The sequence below is a fragment of the Haliotis rufescens genome, unplaced genomic scaffold (genome assembly GCF_023055435.1).
Source record: "Haliotis rufescens isolate VD_foot unplaced genomic scaffold, xgHalRufe1.0.p SCAF_34, whole genome shotgun sequence".
NCBI classification, from domain to species: domain Eukaryota; kingdom Metazoa; phylum Mollusca; class Gastropoda; order Lepetellida; family Haliotidae; genus Haliotis; species Haliotis rufescens.
The window spans coordinates 1,114,702-1,130,324 of NW_025964046.1; the positions used below are offsets into that span (position 1 = coordinate 1,114,702).

General features: G+C 41.5%; 1 protein-coding gene across 3 annotated transcripts; it reads right to left on the bottom strand.

Moving 5' to 3' along the window:
- Nucleotides 1-2,628: 2,628 nt before the first annotated feature.
- Nucleotides 2,629-15,389, bottom strand: LOC124120658 (baculoviral IAP repeat-containing protein 7-like). Of its 3 annotated transcripts, XM_048380978.1 has the most exons (7): nt 14,343-15,389; nt 13,357-13,517; nt 11,220-11,247; nt 9,803-9,946; nt 8,601-8,911; nt 8,339-8,558; nt 2,629-5,202 (listed from the first exon to the last, which is right to left on the bottom strand). In XM_048380978.1, exons 1-7 carry the CDS (start codon nt 15,046-15,048, stop codon nt 4,955-4,957), a joined length of 1,818 nt encoding a protein of 605 aa, XP_048236935.1. In that variant the 5' UTR covers nt 15,049-15,389; the 3' UTR covers nt 2,629-4,954. The 3 variants fall into 3 exon arrangements, with proteins under 3 accessions (XP_048236935.1, XP_048236936.1, XP_048236934.1); XM_048380979.1 differs by having other exon boundaries at nt 8,339-8,911; nt 9,860-9,946; XM_048380977.1 differs by having other exon boundaries at nt 8,339-8,911.
- Nucleotides 15,390-15,623: the final 234 nt, after the last annotated feature.

Genomic DNA, 15,623 nt, shown 5'->3' on the forward strand with positions numbered 1-15,623 from the left:
AGTTGCCTTATGTCTCCCAGCTCTCATCTGCTCATAGGCTGTAGCTAAACGTCTTTTCAATGCATTTCAGTTATAACAGATCCAAAACATCATTACAATAATCAACCCAATAACATCATGTATTATTCCATAACGCAAGTTCATTATGAAATAAAACTAATTATATCCACTACTCAATCAATAAGCAGTATATAACAGCAGATGATGCCCTATAACAACATAATAATCTATTGCTCACGTCGTATAACAGCAGTATGGCAACTAATGACTGAAGACAATCAGGAATAATAAACGACAGATCAAGACTCCTGGTTCACAGACAAATTCTTAATTCCACTCATCAGCACAGAATAATTATTACAAAAAGTGACATTGTTAACTCCACTGATTTGTCCTAGCTCAGTCTGCTAATGTTGCCAGCAACAGGACCACTTAATGTAACCATAGTAACAAGTACAATGAAGGTAGGACTGACCTCATATATAGGGGACAATGTTAGCACTATATAGAAATGGCACCATATGGAAATGTAGTGGATGTAGGCCCTGCTGTAGTGTTGTTGCATAGGTTGTTACTGTTGCTGAAAAGGGTGGAAACTCATGGAATGCTTCGTGGGAATGATTATTAAGTTAAACTGGATGTCGTCCACAAAGTTTGGTTTGTTTGTTGTTTAACGCCACACTCAGCAATATTCCAGCTATATGAGACCAGTCTGTAAATTAGCGAGTCTGGGCCAGACAATCAGGTTCTCTACATGTGTTTCCTTCGTTCCGTTACTTGATGAACAACACCATGTACCTGGTCCTGCCACACAGTCAAGTTACAGGTGAATCTCATCCCACGACAGATACTGTACACTGAAGTACAGTGTGTTGGAAAATATATACCTACATACCTACATATATGCAGACAAATTTATACAAAAGGTCCCCTTTTTGAACAATTTGGATGAAAATCTGATGAGGTGGGTAAAGTGTATGTACAAATATCTGAAGACATGCAATCAAATACATATGGAGAACCACAGAATAGAAATAGCACTATGGTCTGAGATATATACAAGCCAGCTGTGTGTCTTTGAATGAAATACATGACGATGACTACAGACATGAACATCTCTGTACAATATCAATCAAGCGTTATTAAGTTCAGTCATTTAGTAGTGGGACAGGGGCTAGAGGGACCAGGGGAGGCTAACCAAAAAACATGACAGTGTTGAGGGGAGGGTCATGAAAATTAAACAGTTACTTAGATTTTGAACATGAGAGTGAGTGAGTATGGTTATATTCCAGCAATATCTTGGTAGGGGAAACCAGTATTGGGCGTCGAACATTGCACCCATGTTGGGAATCGAACCCGGGTCTTTAGCATGACGAGCAAACGCTTTACCCACTCGGCTACCCCACTGCTTATCTGACCATGAGACATGCAGACAGAGGGAACACTTAGTTCACGTGAAGCGGAGGGTCAGGAATGAAAGCATTTGGGGAGGACCTTCATTAGATGAACTTTGAACTGTTTCGAAGATTTCTGTAATTATTTCTAAAATATCTCTGCCTCCTCCCCTTCCCTTTAATAAATGACTGACAAAAACATACAAGACAGATACTACACCTGGCCAAAACAGACACATAACAGATGCTTAGAAGCTGCCAGCAGCTTCATAGATGAGATACAGACAGGAGATGGAGAGTGAGAGTTAGGAGCGGCCAGCAGCTTCATAGACGAGATACAGACAGGTGGAGAGTGAGAGTTAGGAGCCGCCAGCAGCTTCATAGAAGAGATACAGACAGGAGGTGGAGAGTGAGAGTTAGGAGACAGATACACACACCTAGAATAAAGTCAAGGCCCACTTACAATATATTTTCATATCAAAAGTCATTTTTTAGAATCATATCCTGTAATTTTTGTGATGAACTACATTTAATTTTGTTTAGAAAGTGCCATGTTCATATTGAAATACAATACAATACAAACCAAAAACTATTATCTGACAACATGTTTTGTAAATTCTCCACGGCCAAAGTTATCTGAGTGCCCTTTCTACTGTTTCCTCTGTTTCTCTGCATCACATGGGATGATCAAGTAACCATGGTAACTGGGGCCTTCTGGAGAAACATGCAGAGGTCTTGTACAACACTTCAAGCAGGTATCGGTGTATTAGGCATTTATCAATTTCTGATCAACGTCATATGTAGATATTTCCAACAGACACATGGCAGTTTCCGGAGATAGGAAACTAAAAAAGATCCTCAGTTTTCTTTCCAGGTGGATTATATTCCAGGAGAATTCCATTCAACTTTGAGTGGTTGTGTTTGTACATAATAAAATATGTAAAAAATACATATTAATAAATTATAAATACACAAAGATATATGTCACAAAATAGATCTAACTGTTCCATATAGTAGATATACCAAATATAGATGGTTTCAAAACATATTTGATAATAATATCTGTTACTTTGTCTTCCAACATATTTCCACTAAAAAACATTTCTATACAGGTCATAACAATTAAGTAACAATTCCTGGTGTATCAAAGTGTTCCATATAGTTGATAAAATAAATAAAGATGGCTTCAAAACATATTTCAAGAAGATATTAGTTCCTTTTTCTTAAAAATATACTTCCGCTAAAATAGCATTTCTATACAGGTCATGACATGTAACAGTTTCTGGTGTAGAGCAATATGTGAGGTCTATAGTCAACACCACACAGATGATCTCCCAGTTTCTGGTGAAGAGCAAGATGTGAGGTCTATAGTCCACACCACACAGATGATCTCCCAGTTTCTGGTGTAGAGCAATATGTGAGGTCTAAAGTCAACACCACACAGATGATCTCCCAGTTTCTGGTGTAGAGCAATATGTGAGGTCTATAGTCCACACCACACAGATGATCTCCCAGTGTCTGGTGTAGAGCAAGATGTGAGGTCTATAGTCCACACCACACAGATGATCTCTCAGTTTCTGGTGTAGAGCAAGATGTGAGGTCTATAGTCCACACCACACAGATGATCTCCCAGTTTCTGGTGTAAAGCAAGATGTGAGGTCTATAGTCCACACCACACAGATGATCTCTCAGTTTCTGGTGTAAAGCAAGATGTGAGGTCTATAGTCCACACCACACAGATGATCTCTCAGTTTCTGGTGTAGAGCAAGATGTGAGGTCTATAGTCAACACCACACAGATGATCTCCCAGTTTCTGGTGTAGAGCAAGATGTGAGGTCTATAGTCAACACCACACAGATGATCTCCCAGTTTCTGGTGTAGAGCAAGATGTGAGGTCTATAGTCCACACCACACAGATGATCTCCCAGTGTCTGGTGTAGAGCAATATGTGAGGTCTATAGTCAACACCACACAGATGATCTACCAGTTTCTGGTGTAGAGCAATATGTGAGGTCTAAAGTCCACACCACACAGATGATCTACCAGTTTCTGGTGTAAAGCAATATGTGAGGTCTATAGTCAACACCACACAGATGATCTCCCAGTTTCTGGTGTAGAGCAATATGTGAGGTCTAAAGTCCACACCACACAGATGATCTCCCAGTTTCTGGTGTAAAGCAAGATGTGAGGTCTATAGTCAACACCACACAGATGATCTCCCAGTTTCTGGTGTAGAGCAAGATGTGAGGTCTATAGTCCACACCACACAGATGATCTACCAGTTTCTGGTGTAGAGCAATATGTGAGGTCTATAGTCCACACCACACAGATGATCTCCCAGTCACACAAAGTTCCAACAGATGGGGCAAGTTTTCCTGATGAAATGAGGAACACGCGGAGTCCCTGTGACTCGAAAATAGATAGACAATAGTGTGAGTGTGTATGGTTTTACGCCGCTTTTAGCAATATTCCAGCAAAATCATGGCGGGGGACAGACAGACAATAGAACAAAATGACAAAACGAACACATGGACAAAACAGACACCTAAGAGCTGCCACTAAGATTCTGAGACGGAGGTGTGTGTCTACGCCACATAGATGACCTCCCAGTCACGCACACTGTTCCGACAGATGGGGCTGAGGTGTGTGTCTACGCCACATAGATGACCTCCCAGTCACGCACACTGCTCCGACAGATGGGGCTGAGGTGTGTGTCTACGCCACATAGATGACCTCCCAGTCACGCACACTGCTCCGACAGATGGGGCTGAGGTGTGTGTCTACGCCACATAGATGACCTCCCAGTCACGCACACTGCTCCGACAGATGGGGCTGAGGTGTGTGTCTACGCCACATAGATGACCTCCCAGTCACGCACACTGCTCCGACAGATGGGGCTGAGGTGTGTGTCTACGCCACATAGATGACCTCCCAGTCACGCACACCGCTCCGACAGATGGGGCTGAGGTGTGTGTCTACGCCACATAGATGACCTCCCAGTCACGCACACCGCTCCGACAGATGGGGCTTAGGTGTGTGTCTACGCCACATAGATGACCTCCCAGTCACGCACACTGCTCCGACAGACCGGGCTGAGGTGTGTGTCTACGCCACATAGATGACCTCCCAGTCACGCACACTGCTCCGACAGACGGGGCTGAGGTGTGTGTCTACGCCACATAGATGACCTCCCAGTCACGCACACTGCTCCGACAGACGGGGCTGAGGTGTGTGTCTACGCCACATAGATGACCTCCCAGTCACGCACACTGCTCCGACAGACGGGGCTGAGGTGTGTGTCTACGCCACATAGATGACCTCCCAGTCACACACACTGTTCCGACAGATGGGGCTGAGGTGTGTGTCTACGCCACATAGATGACCTCCCAGTCACGCACACTGCTCCGACAGACGGGGCTGAGGTGTGTGTCTACGCCACATAGATGACCTCCCAGTCACGCACACTGCTCCGACAGATGGGGTTGAGGTGTGTGTCTACGCCACATAGATGACCTCCCAGTCACGCACACTGTTCCGACAGATGGGGCTGAGGTGTGTGTCTACGCCACATAGATGACCTCCCAGTCACGCACATTGTTCCGACAGATGGGGCACGTCTTCCCGATGAAGTGGGGGGCACACTGAGTGCCACAACACACGTGTCGGCACGGGCGGAACAGACACTGGGCCTCCTCCTCCAGACACACCTTACACCGGGCGTAGGCGGGGTCAGCGGGGACAGCTGGGGCGGGGACAGCAGCAGCAGCAGCAGCGTTGTTGACAGGGCCGTTGTTCTGTATGTTGTTAGCTGCAGAACAAACAAGATGGAGTTTAATGAAATACAGAGTTCAAAATGCTCAGATGTTCATGGCCAAGAATTTTGAAGTGTCACATTTTATTCTCGAGGGAAAACCTGTCTGTGCATGGATCAATAACCAGGCAATAAGAAAGGATTATTATGAAGTTAAGATTTTTATGGATTGTTGCAAAAGCAACAACTGTACAAAATTATAAAAATAGGTAAATTTTGAAGACAAAATTCATATTTGTGCAATTTTAGGTTTGATGGTTTTCGACACAAAAGAAACATTCATGGTTTTCTCTCTTATCACATGAACAACATCTCATTTCCTAATCAAAAGCAACTTTCTCTTAAAAACAAGCCATCGTCTGAGTATTTACAATGTCTGTGTGATGCTACACCCCCGTTAAAGCATGAGTAATCGCATTAACATCCGAAAACGTACGATGTCCGAAAACCTATGATCCGATGATAATGATACAGGTGTATACAGAAGCATCTCACAACTTAATAATAAACTTCAATTAATGAGGAGAGAACTCTATCTAAATGAACTGTTGTCCTTCAGTAGTCTAAGGATCAACACATTAATACCTGACACTTATAGTACACATTTATCTCGTCACTTCCATGTATCCTAATTTGGTAATGATGTAAGTTGAATATGTCTTGTGCTTATTCATATAATCTCAGCGTGAGTGAGTATGGTTTTACACCACTTTTAGCAATATTCCAGCAATACCACGGCGGGGGACACCAGATATAGGCTTCATACATAGTATGTGGGGAATCAAACTCAGGTCTTTTGCATGCAGAACGAACGCTAGGCTACCCAACAATCCTCGCTAATCTCAGAAGTACTCAGAAAACATTTAGTTTCCTACAAATAACGCACAGTATAATGTCAATAAGACAACGGGTGACTTCTGTGACAAGGTTTTGACTGGTGCAATAAGGACAGAGGGCATCTGAACACTTTGAGTCTTTGAATCACAGAACTACAAGCTTGTACTGGCCTCTGTGTACATCAAGTAGTGTTATTTTACTCCAGCAGTACTACACTGAAACCAAGCTGACATCAGATTTTGTATCTGACTATAGTAAAAACTACAAATATCTAGTCCCTAGTGGCTACAAATAGATGATTTATCTTGAGGACATATTTCCATATGTTTTGAAATCATCTGTTTCCCAGCCTCTGAAATTCGGTAACCCAACAGAACATTGTGCCATGTATAAACTAACATTGGTGATAAATCAGTAACCCAACAGAACATTGTGCCATGTATAAACTAACATTGGTGATAAATCAGGTCCCCAATAAGAAAATACAATCAAGCAGAAAATCAGAACTAAACAATGCAACTTTAATTTCATAATATAATTAACAAAAATGCCTTCATCTCTTTTTATACTTTCTGAATAAAAGCAGGAGTGATACATCGTAAAGTTTCCATTATTCATTACATTTTGTCTAAAAGTATAAAGTATACCATATTATACAAGTATTTGTCACAGAGTGACGAAATATCCCCCGCCATATACACCATAGTACCAAATATGAAGACAATCCAGCGATTAGTTCTTGAGATATTGTGGCAACACCGTTTTCCAACTCCAAAAACAGATTTGCCTGCTGTGACCTTGAAAATGGGGTCAAGGTCACCAAATCTGACAGGTGTCTGCGGTGTCTGTATATACACTATAGTTCCAAATATGAAGACAATCAAGAGGTTTAGTTATTGAGATATCGCGGCAACACCGTTTTCCAACTCTAAAAGCAGATTTGCCTGCTGTGACCTTGAAAATGGGATCAAGGTCACCAAAACCGACTGGTGTCTGCAGTGTCTGTATATACACCATAGTTCCAAATATGAAGACAATCGAGAGGTTTAGTTATTGAGATATCGCGGCAACACCGTTTTCCAACTCTAAAAGCAGATTTGCCTGCTGTGACCTTGAAAATGGGATCAAGGTCACCAAAACCGACTGGTGTCTGCGGAGTCTGTATATACACTATAGTTCCAAATATGAAGACAATCCAGTGTTTAGTTCTTGAGATATCGCGGCAACACCATTTTCCAACTCTAAAAGCAGATTTGCCTGCTGTGACCTTGAAAATGGGATCAAGGTCACCAAAACCGACTGGTGTCTGCGGTGTCTGTATATACACCATAGTTCCAAATATGAAGACAATCCAGTGTTTAGTTCTTGAGATATCGCGGCAACACCGTTTTCCAACTCTAAAAGCAGATTTGTCTGCTGTGACCTTGAAAATGGGATCAAGGTCACCAAAAACGACTGGTGTCTGCGGTGTCTGTATATACACCATAGTTCCAAATATGAAGACAATCCAGTGTTTAGTTCTTGAGATATCGCGGCAACACCGTTTTCCAACTCTAAAAGCAGATTTGTCTGCTGTGACCTTGAAAATGGGATCAAGGTCACCAAAACCGACTGGTGTCTGCGGAGTCTGTATATACACCATAGTTCCAAATATGAAGACAATCCAGTGTTTAGTTCTTGAGATATCGCGGCAACACGGTTTTCCAACTCTAAAAGCAGATTTGTCTGCTGTGACCTTGAAAATGGGATCAAGGTCACCAAAACCGACTGGTGTCTGCGGAGTCTGTATATACACCATAGTTCCAAATATGAAGACAATCCAGTGTTTAGTTCTTGAGATATCGCGGCAACACTGTTTTCCAACTCCAAAAGCAGATATGCCTGCTGTGACCTTTAAAATGGGGTCAAGGTCACCAAAACTGACTGGTGTCTGCGGAGTCTGTATATACACCATAGTTCCAAATATGAAGACAATCCAGTGTTTAGTTCTTGAGATATCGCGGCAACAAACAGGTGGGACGTACGGACGGACGTACGGACGGTCGTGAATACTATATCCCCCGCTTTGCGCTTTCGCGCGGCGGGGGATAATAATGGATAGTGTTATTGATGCGATAAACCAGTCCAATAAACTTGGTACCAGTATCCAATAAATATGACGGACAAATGACCTGAGCCTAGTCCCTCATTAATGTACAAAAGAAAACATATAATAAATAAAATGACTCCCACCTTACATTTTTGAAACATTTCGATGCAAATCTGATAATTATTTCCTTGTGGCCTAAAACATTACCTTGTAGAAGCTGCCTCAGTCTCTCCAGTTCCTCATCCTTCCGCCTGTTCTCCTCGGCCTGTCTCCTGTTCTCTTCTGCCTGTCTCCTCACCTCCTCGGCCTGTCTCCTCATTTCCACAGCCAGGCTGTTCAGCTCCCTCTGTTTCCTGTCCAGCTCCTCTCCCTGACTCCCGATGATGTTGTCCTTGTGTCCCAGCTGGTGGTCCTTGTCCTGCACCACCTGGGCGTGTCTCCGCTCCACCTGGGCGTGTCTGCGCTCCACCTGGGCGTGTCTCTGCCCCTGTCTCTGGATGACCTGGGCCTGTGCCTGCAGCCTGGCAGTCAGTGCCTGCATCTCACACCGCCGCTGTGCCTGCTCCCGACTCAGCTCCGTGTGGTACTCCTCGTGGGTGCGCTCCATCTCCTCCTTGCACCTCTCCAGCAGCTGGTCCTTCTGCTGGATCTCCTTGCTCTGTCTGATGAGACTCAGGGCGTTGGTGTGGGTTGACTCCCTTTGTCTCTGTAGCTGGGAGAAGTTGGCGTCGGAGGCTCGCAGAGTGCCGAGGAGCAGTGCCTCGTTAGGGTAGAACCCACCTGTCAGGTAGAGGGTAGATGTGATGATGCAGCGAGGGGACCTCGTAACTATGGAGACATGTATTCTTCATATTTCATTTCACAGATTCAACCAGCAAACCTCATAACCAGCCAATACAAAGGCCATGGCAAATAAAACAAATATAGTTTGACTACAGTCTGGACTTTAGCCACTAGTCTGAAGCCCCAGTCCAGTCTAGTCTGGTATAATTTCTTTAGATCTAGTAGGTTCAGCTGACTATTATCCAATAGCTTAAAATAAAATGTTGGACTTGATACTCAAAATCTCTGGGCACAGACTGTAAATGTATTTATATTTGCCTGGTTACTCCATCTGTGATGAGTTAGAAAAACAAAGAGTTACATCTACAAAAATTATAAAAAAATCATGTAATAAAATGTAAAGTTTTTAAATGATAACTGATCAAATGCATTGTCTACAGCCACTGCAAAAAGAACAAATGTCCTCAGAAGTACAACTATATTCCATGTTATTGTATAATGCTAAACATCCTGCATACCCAGAAATAAGGATACATTAATACTTTTTCCCACCAATACAACTAATTAAAATATACATTTCTAGAGAACAACACAAATTCATTCTTATTCTGACTGACCCAAGCTTAGCAAAGTTCAATAAACAATTAAAATAGTTGAGAACATGAGAATGTCTTGTAGGCTAGTTTGGGAACAGCTTTTGGATTAAACTCTCACAGACTCACTTAGTTTAACAAAAGAAACATATCAAAGGGAGATAATACTAAAACAAATATTCAAGGGAGATAATCTCAATTTTCAAATGAATGACACTGATGAGAAGAATTAAGGATTCGCTTTAATCTACAGGCAGGATGACGAGTGACCTCAACATGAGCACAATACACTCACGGGACAAGATAAAGAATTTGAGAACAGCTTGTCGGATTTGCTGTACATCATACTGACATGCCAAGGCTGCCTTGATGGCTGCCATGTCCAGACTCGGGCGGAGTGGGGAGGGCGTGGCCGGGCTGCCAGGGGTGTCACACTGGTCTGTGAAATGAATAACATGTTCATTAGACATGGCAAAAGATTATTTCATAAAGTTCAGTTGTTTCATATAGTTGAACTGGTATCAATAAGATTCTCAGCTGTCCATAATCATCAAAGTCTTGAGTTTTAGGTTTAACGTGTGCACTGATAACTGAATCCAACTGATATTTACTTGGATTGGTATAGAATGATTCACATATTTCTGTCCAAGGCATCAAATGTTAACATGGGATAGGGGTGTCATGAGTTTACAGAGGACGATGTGATACACTGACATGTTTTGACATTGTCAGTTCTTCATGGGTCATGTAGTGAGTGAGTGAGTGAGTGAGTGAGTGAGTGAGTGAGTTGGATTTTACGCCGCTTTTAACAGTATTCCAGGTATATCACGGCTTGTCAGCTTAATGTTGGAGAAAAGCCCGAAGTGATGCAGGTCACGGACGTACTTCGGTGAAACCCAAGAGCATGGTGCTGACAAACCTAGAAACATAATCGGGGCGAACCGGGATTCGAACCCACAATCATAGGTTTCTGGCGTGCCCAAGGGACGCAACTCTGCACAGCGAATCACGGCGCCTTAGACTGAGGAATATAGTGTAGGCAGTACCCGTGAAGTGTTCACAATTATTTCACGATCAATATTTAATTCAAAATTGGTTTAAAAAAAGTAATATTTATGAAATCTTGCAATAACCGATGATTGCTTTAGCCAGCTCTTCCTTAACACCACATAACATAGTTCAAAAACTGCTTGCATGGAACTGTTAGAGCAAGTGTAAATTAGTCTGTATTGAGAGTGAAACAAATGGGTTGCTAACAATATCCCCTTGTCAGCCTAACAATGGTAAAAGACTCTCGACTGAAGTATCGTCAGATGTATCATATAATGAGCTGGGTTCATCATGACACTCCGAAACTTGGCTATCAAGAAAATTCTCAACATCATTTTTTCAAAAAGTAATATTGATGAAATACTGCAATAACTCTGTCTGATGATTACTTGAGATAGTGTTACCATGTGAGTTAAACACAAACTGGTTGATAGCAACAACTGCTTGTTAGCCGGGGTATACAGAACATGGAGAACCTCACCTACATACAATGTAAATAAGGTGTAACAATGTGTAGTGTATCGATACCCAAGTATTGCGATATGTAGCATATCATGAGATTGTCACACACTGACATCATTAAATTTGCCTAAATACATGTCATACATGGAGTCAATATTTCTGATGATTGCAGTACACAGCAGACATTGTCCATCACCCACCTTCAGCTGTGTCGCTCTCTGTCAGAGCCTGTGAAAGAGAACAAAGATATTACAGGTCATGATATACAATGTTAGAAGTTAGTTTCAGAATGAACACATTCTCGGGGTTTGGCCTCAACAAGATACTTGTTATATACAAACTGACTGTGCTGGCTATTGAAGGGTTGGACATAACAATCCAATACAATACTATCTATGGTAATTAAGTCTCAATCTTGGGACAAGGAGTGTGACAGTTTCAATCTGAGTAGTGGGTTATCTATTTGAGATATTTTGATGTCTTATTTGGAGTCAATCTATACACTTAGCGTAGTGTCTTGTTTGAGTGTCAAGGTAAGACTTTCTGCTCAATGACTCAACATGGCCAACACATTATGTGAATAACACGGTCTCAGAGAATACTTTATACCTACTATCATCAAAAGATCATTTGTCAGTGGATAATACAAATACCGGTAGTAGGGAAGTGATTTATATTTTCTAGCTGAAAGTTGAAATACAATATATCATCATTTTAATATCAGTGAGTGGTGTTTTGGTTTGTTGTTTAAACTTAAATTAAAGTCATACGTAGGAAGTCTAACATTTTTAACATTTTGCTCTGATGTATTTCAAACACTATAACTTGCACATGTCTAAGCTGCACTTCACAGGGCTCATGTTCATTCTTAAGCCTTCCTGTTCATGTTGTTGATAACTAAGTACAAATATTTAATCACTAGCCAAAATGAACTTCAAGTGGCCATACGAATTCACACGACCTAATATTGACATGTAACTTTAGCTATTATCGTGATCAATAGAGGATTATGTTAATTTGAAACTTGTTTCTTATTTATTTGTAAATGCCATTTCTTCTTTACCAATACAATATACAGAATTATGCAGTATTGAATTTAATCTTCAGTTCATCCAGTTATGATTATCTCATCAGTTGAGATATCTACTGCATGAAATTGTAGCGTAATATGTAACTTAGATATGGACGTCGATTGTCTGTTGCATAAATTGCACTTTCTATGTCTGTGAGAATCACAATGAGTTTTAATATTCTCTTGGCTAAACTTAAACTTAACATTATTTCCAGGAATAGATCACAAAACTTTGTATCATGTTGTATTGAATTTGGAACCGAACTTGCAGCGTGATGTTTCAAATGTTAAATTTAGCACGGTTTAATCTACAGGTAACCAAGCTTTACATTGAAAACACAGTATGTTTATCTCCATTCTACCATGACTAAACAACATGTGAACTCTTTGGTGTTAGCAAATATTCTGAGTGAAGCGGCATGGGTTGAGTTCAGTGTTTTGAGTGGGTTATCGATCTGAATTACGGAATCACCGAACAAAATATGGCGCTGTATATACTCAAGCAGTTTGTTTACACCCTAATACTTCACTCGAACATATGACAGGCATTGAAAGCATATAAGCACGGCAACTTGGTAAGCTAACATGACGTGGGCATCCCTAAAGAAAACAAAGCATCCTTTGCAAGGCTTTCGCTCTACATCGCGCATCACCATCACGTCTCACAGTCGTATAAAGAAAAGCGCCAAAATTCCAAGCTCTCTGTTATCTCCAAAACGTAAATACATTCCCTTTGTAGATTTCTATCATGTTTTCTGCACAAAATGTATTGCCAAACATCCTTTGAATATTGTAGTAACTGCATCTGTGCATTTTGTAACCTGTAATTGTAGATATAATTATTTAAATATGCCTACCGACAATGACTGAAAATAGTACTATTCTATGAATATTAGCCTACGCGGTGATGCGGCCGTCAAACCAGCTGTTTCACTCAGAGGAGGTTTATTGTGATTTAATAGTCTCTGATTGACCAATCAGAATCGAGTAAATTCCAAATTCATGGTAGAATTATGGGCAATTAAATTCTGGAAAAATATATCTGTCATATATAAACATTTCAGGCTGTCAGCATAAACCACAAAATTTACTTTTAACTCTTTCACCAAAATTATATTCTAATCAGAGACCCCTATTTCAAATTTTGAGAGCGCCCTGGGCGCTTATTTTGTTAAATACGGTAATAAAACTTAAGGGTCAATTTGAGTTCGTAGAACCATAGTTTACTGTAACAAAAAGAAGTATTCTACTTTGTTACTACCCACCTCAGCATCCTGAGCTTCCAAAGTAAAGTTATCTCCCTTGTGCTGCTTCACAAAGACACAGTGAGGGGCGTGTCTGGCATGCTGCACCCAGGGGTCGGCCTCGGGCTTCCAGTGATGCAGGCCACACCCACAGGCAAAACACACAACCTTGTCTGTGTACCCTGGTGAATATAGATGTTATATGTATAAATATAATAACCCAGAATATATTATATACAGGGTTTATGATCCACCACTATACAGAAACACACAACCTTGTCCGTGTACCCTGGTGAATATAGATGTTATATGTATAACTATAATAACCCATAATATATTATATACAGGGTTTATGATCCACCACTATACAGAAACACACAACCTTATCTGTGTACCCTGGTGAATATAGATGTTATATGTATAACTATAATAACCCATGATATATTATATACAGGGTTTATGATCCACCACTATACAGAAACACACAACCTTATCTGTGTACCCTGGTGAATATAGATGTTATATGTATAACTATAATAACCCATGATATATTATATACAGTATGCAGAAATGCATTGCTTGGACACAGAAAATATATAAACATGATAAACTGGATCCTGAGGGAATGTACAAAAATTAAATATTCAACATGAAATATATAAAAAAATAATGTTATTAGTTGTTTGAAAAGTCCAGTCTCTTACAAGATTACCATGATTACACAAATTCAAATCAATATTCAAACACTGAACCTGTCATCAGCATGATCAGTGTAGACAGTTTATTAATGCTATATGATTTAAAGTATCCAGTGTATGTCTATAGTTTTCTGTGAATTGTATATGTTTGTTATAAGCCATTTACATTTTGCACATAAGTATATTGCAAGTACATGTATAGTACAACCATCCATTTGTGCATCTTTTGTATATACACATTCTAAAACATGTTAACAATTTAGCCATAGACATGTTTTCACATGACACAAATGCTTGAATGTAGCTTACCTGTGAAATAGAACCCTGCTTGGCAAAGCTGATCAGCTGTTTGTCTGATTTCAGGCCAATATTTAAATGTCTCTAGTCTGTCCTGCATTTCCTCAAACTGGGGGTGTTTAAACATAGGATCACCACCCACAAAGCTGTTGTCACAAGATTGTCCTAGTTGTTGTGATCTGATCTTGTTTTCCAAGTCTCTTGGAATATTTCCAATATCCAGGTACTTGATGACAGGACAATTCTTGGACATCTCCTGGTGTCTCTTGACAGGTTCATCCACATCATACAACATCTCCAGCCCACAGAACACACACCTGACCACGCCCCCCTCCCCCTGGTACACAAACCCCGACCCCGCCCACACCTCAGCCCGTGGGTGGGTAGGGCTGGGGAAGGTGAGGAGACGGTGACTCTCAAACAACATCGACCCAATTCGTTCATCACCCACATTGACCTGATTTTCAGTGTCCAACTGTTCGGGCGTTCTGGGAGTATTATATCTGTCGTACACAGCCAGAACGCTCTGTTCCTGGGTACCAGAGCCTGTGTCACTGGGTGGGTCCTCCGTCGACGTCGGTGTGCTCATCTGCAAACGTCGTCGGACGTTACGGGGGTCACCTGGTCGGGTTCTCCCGGGCCTCCGACCTGTCAAAAGTGCCGGTGTGTGTCTCGCTAAGAAGGCACAGTCCGGACTAAGGACACGGTGCACGGCCATCGGCGACTCGCCTGACCATCCCCGGAACGACACGGAACACTAGAAACACTTCACCTCGTCCCCCAGAGCTTCAGGGTGGCGATAAAACCCAGCTTTTGACAACTTCATGGGGGAATTGTATGTCAACAAAGACGCGAGGTTCCTCCTGCCTGGCTCTGGTAGCGGGTACTCCTGGAAACTGGCGAGTCTCCTGAGGCTGTCATCCATGCCATTAACGGAACCGGTATCCATGGTAACAGAATTACAACAATTCCACGGGAGATGCACTTTAGATTCAACACAAAACACAAACTTGAGTAACGCTTTCCAAAATATCAACAGAAGTCGGCCATGTTTGTTTTTGGGATATTCCGCGAAAGGGAGATAATCGTGTACGATTTCTAAAAATAGATGTACGATGCGTGTCATTACTAGTTTGTGGAATATTTAATACAATTTGATAATATAGATTAGACATACGATTGTGAATGCACCCAAACAAAGAATAAACCCACCAGCGGGTAGAAACAGCGTAGCAACACATTCCATGTAATAACCGCCATGGAACCAAAGACGTCTTTGCTGGAACTGAGAAT

Excerpts from the sequence above, each read along its gene's own strand:
- LOC124120658 (XM_048380977.1), bottom strand. The coding sequence starts at position 15,048 with ATGGCCGTGCACCGTGTCCTTAGTCCGGACTGTGCCTTCTTAGCGAGA. Across the intron at positions 11,248-13,356 it reads TGGAAGCTCAGGATGCTGAG|GCTCTGACAGAGAGCGACAC; the intron begins GTGGGTAGTAAC and ends TCTCTTTCACAG. Across the intron at positions 8,912-9,802 it reads CAAATTCTTTATCTTGTCCC|GTGGGTTCTACCCTAACGAG; the intron begins GTGAGTGTATTG and ends TCTACCTGACAG.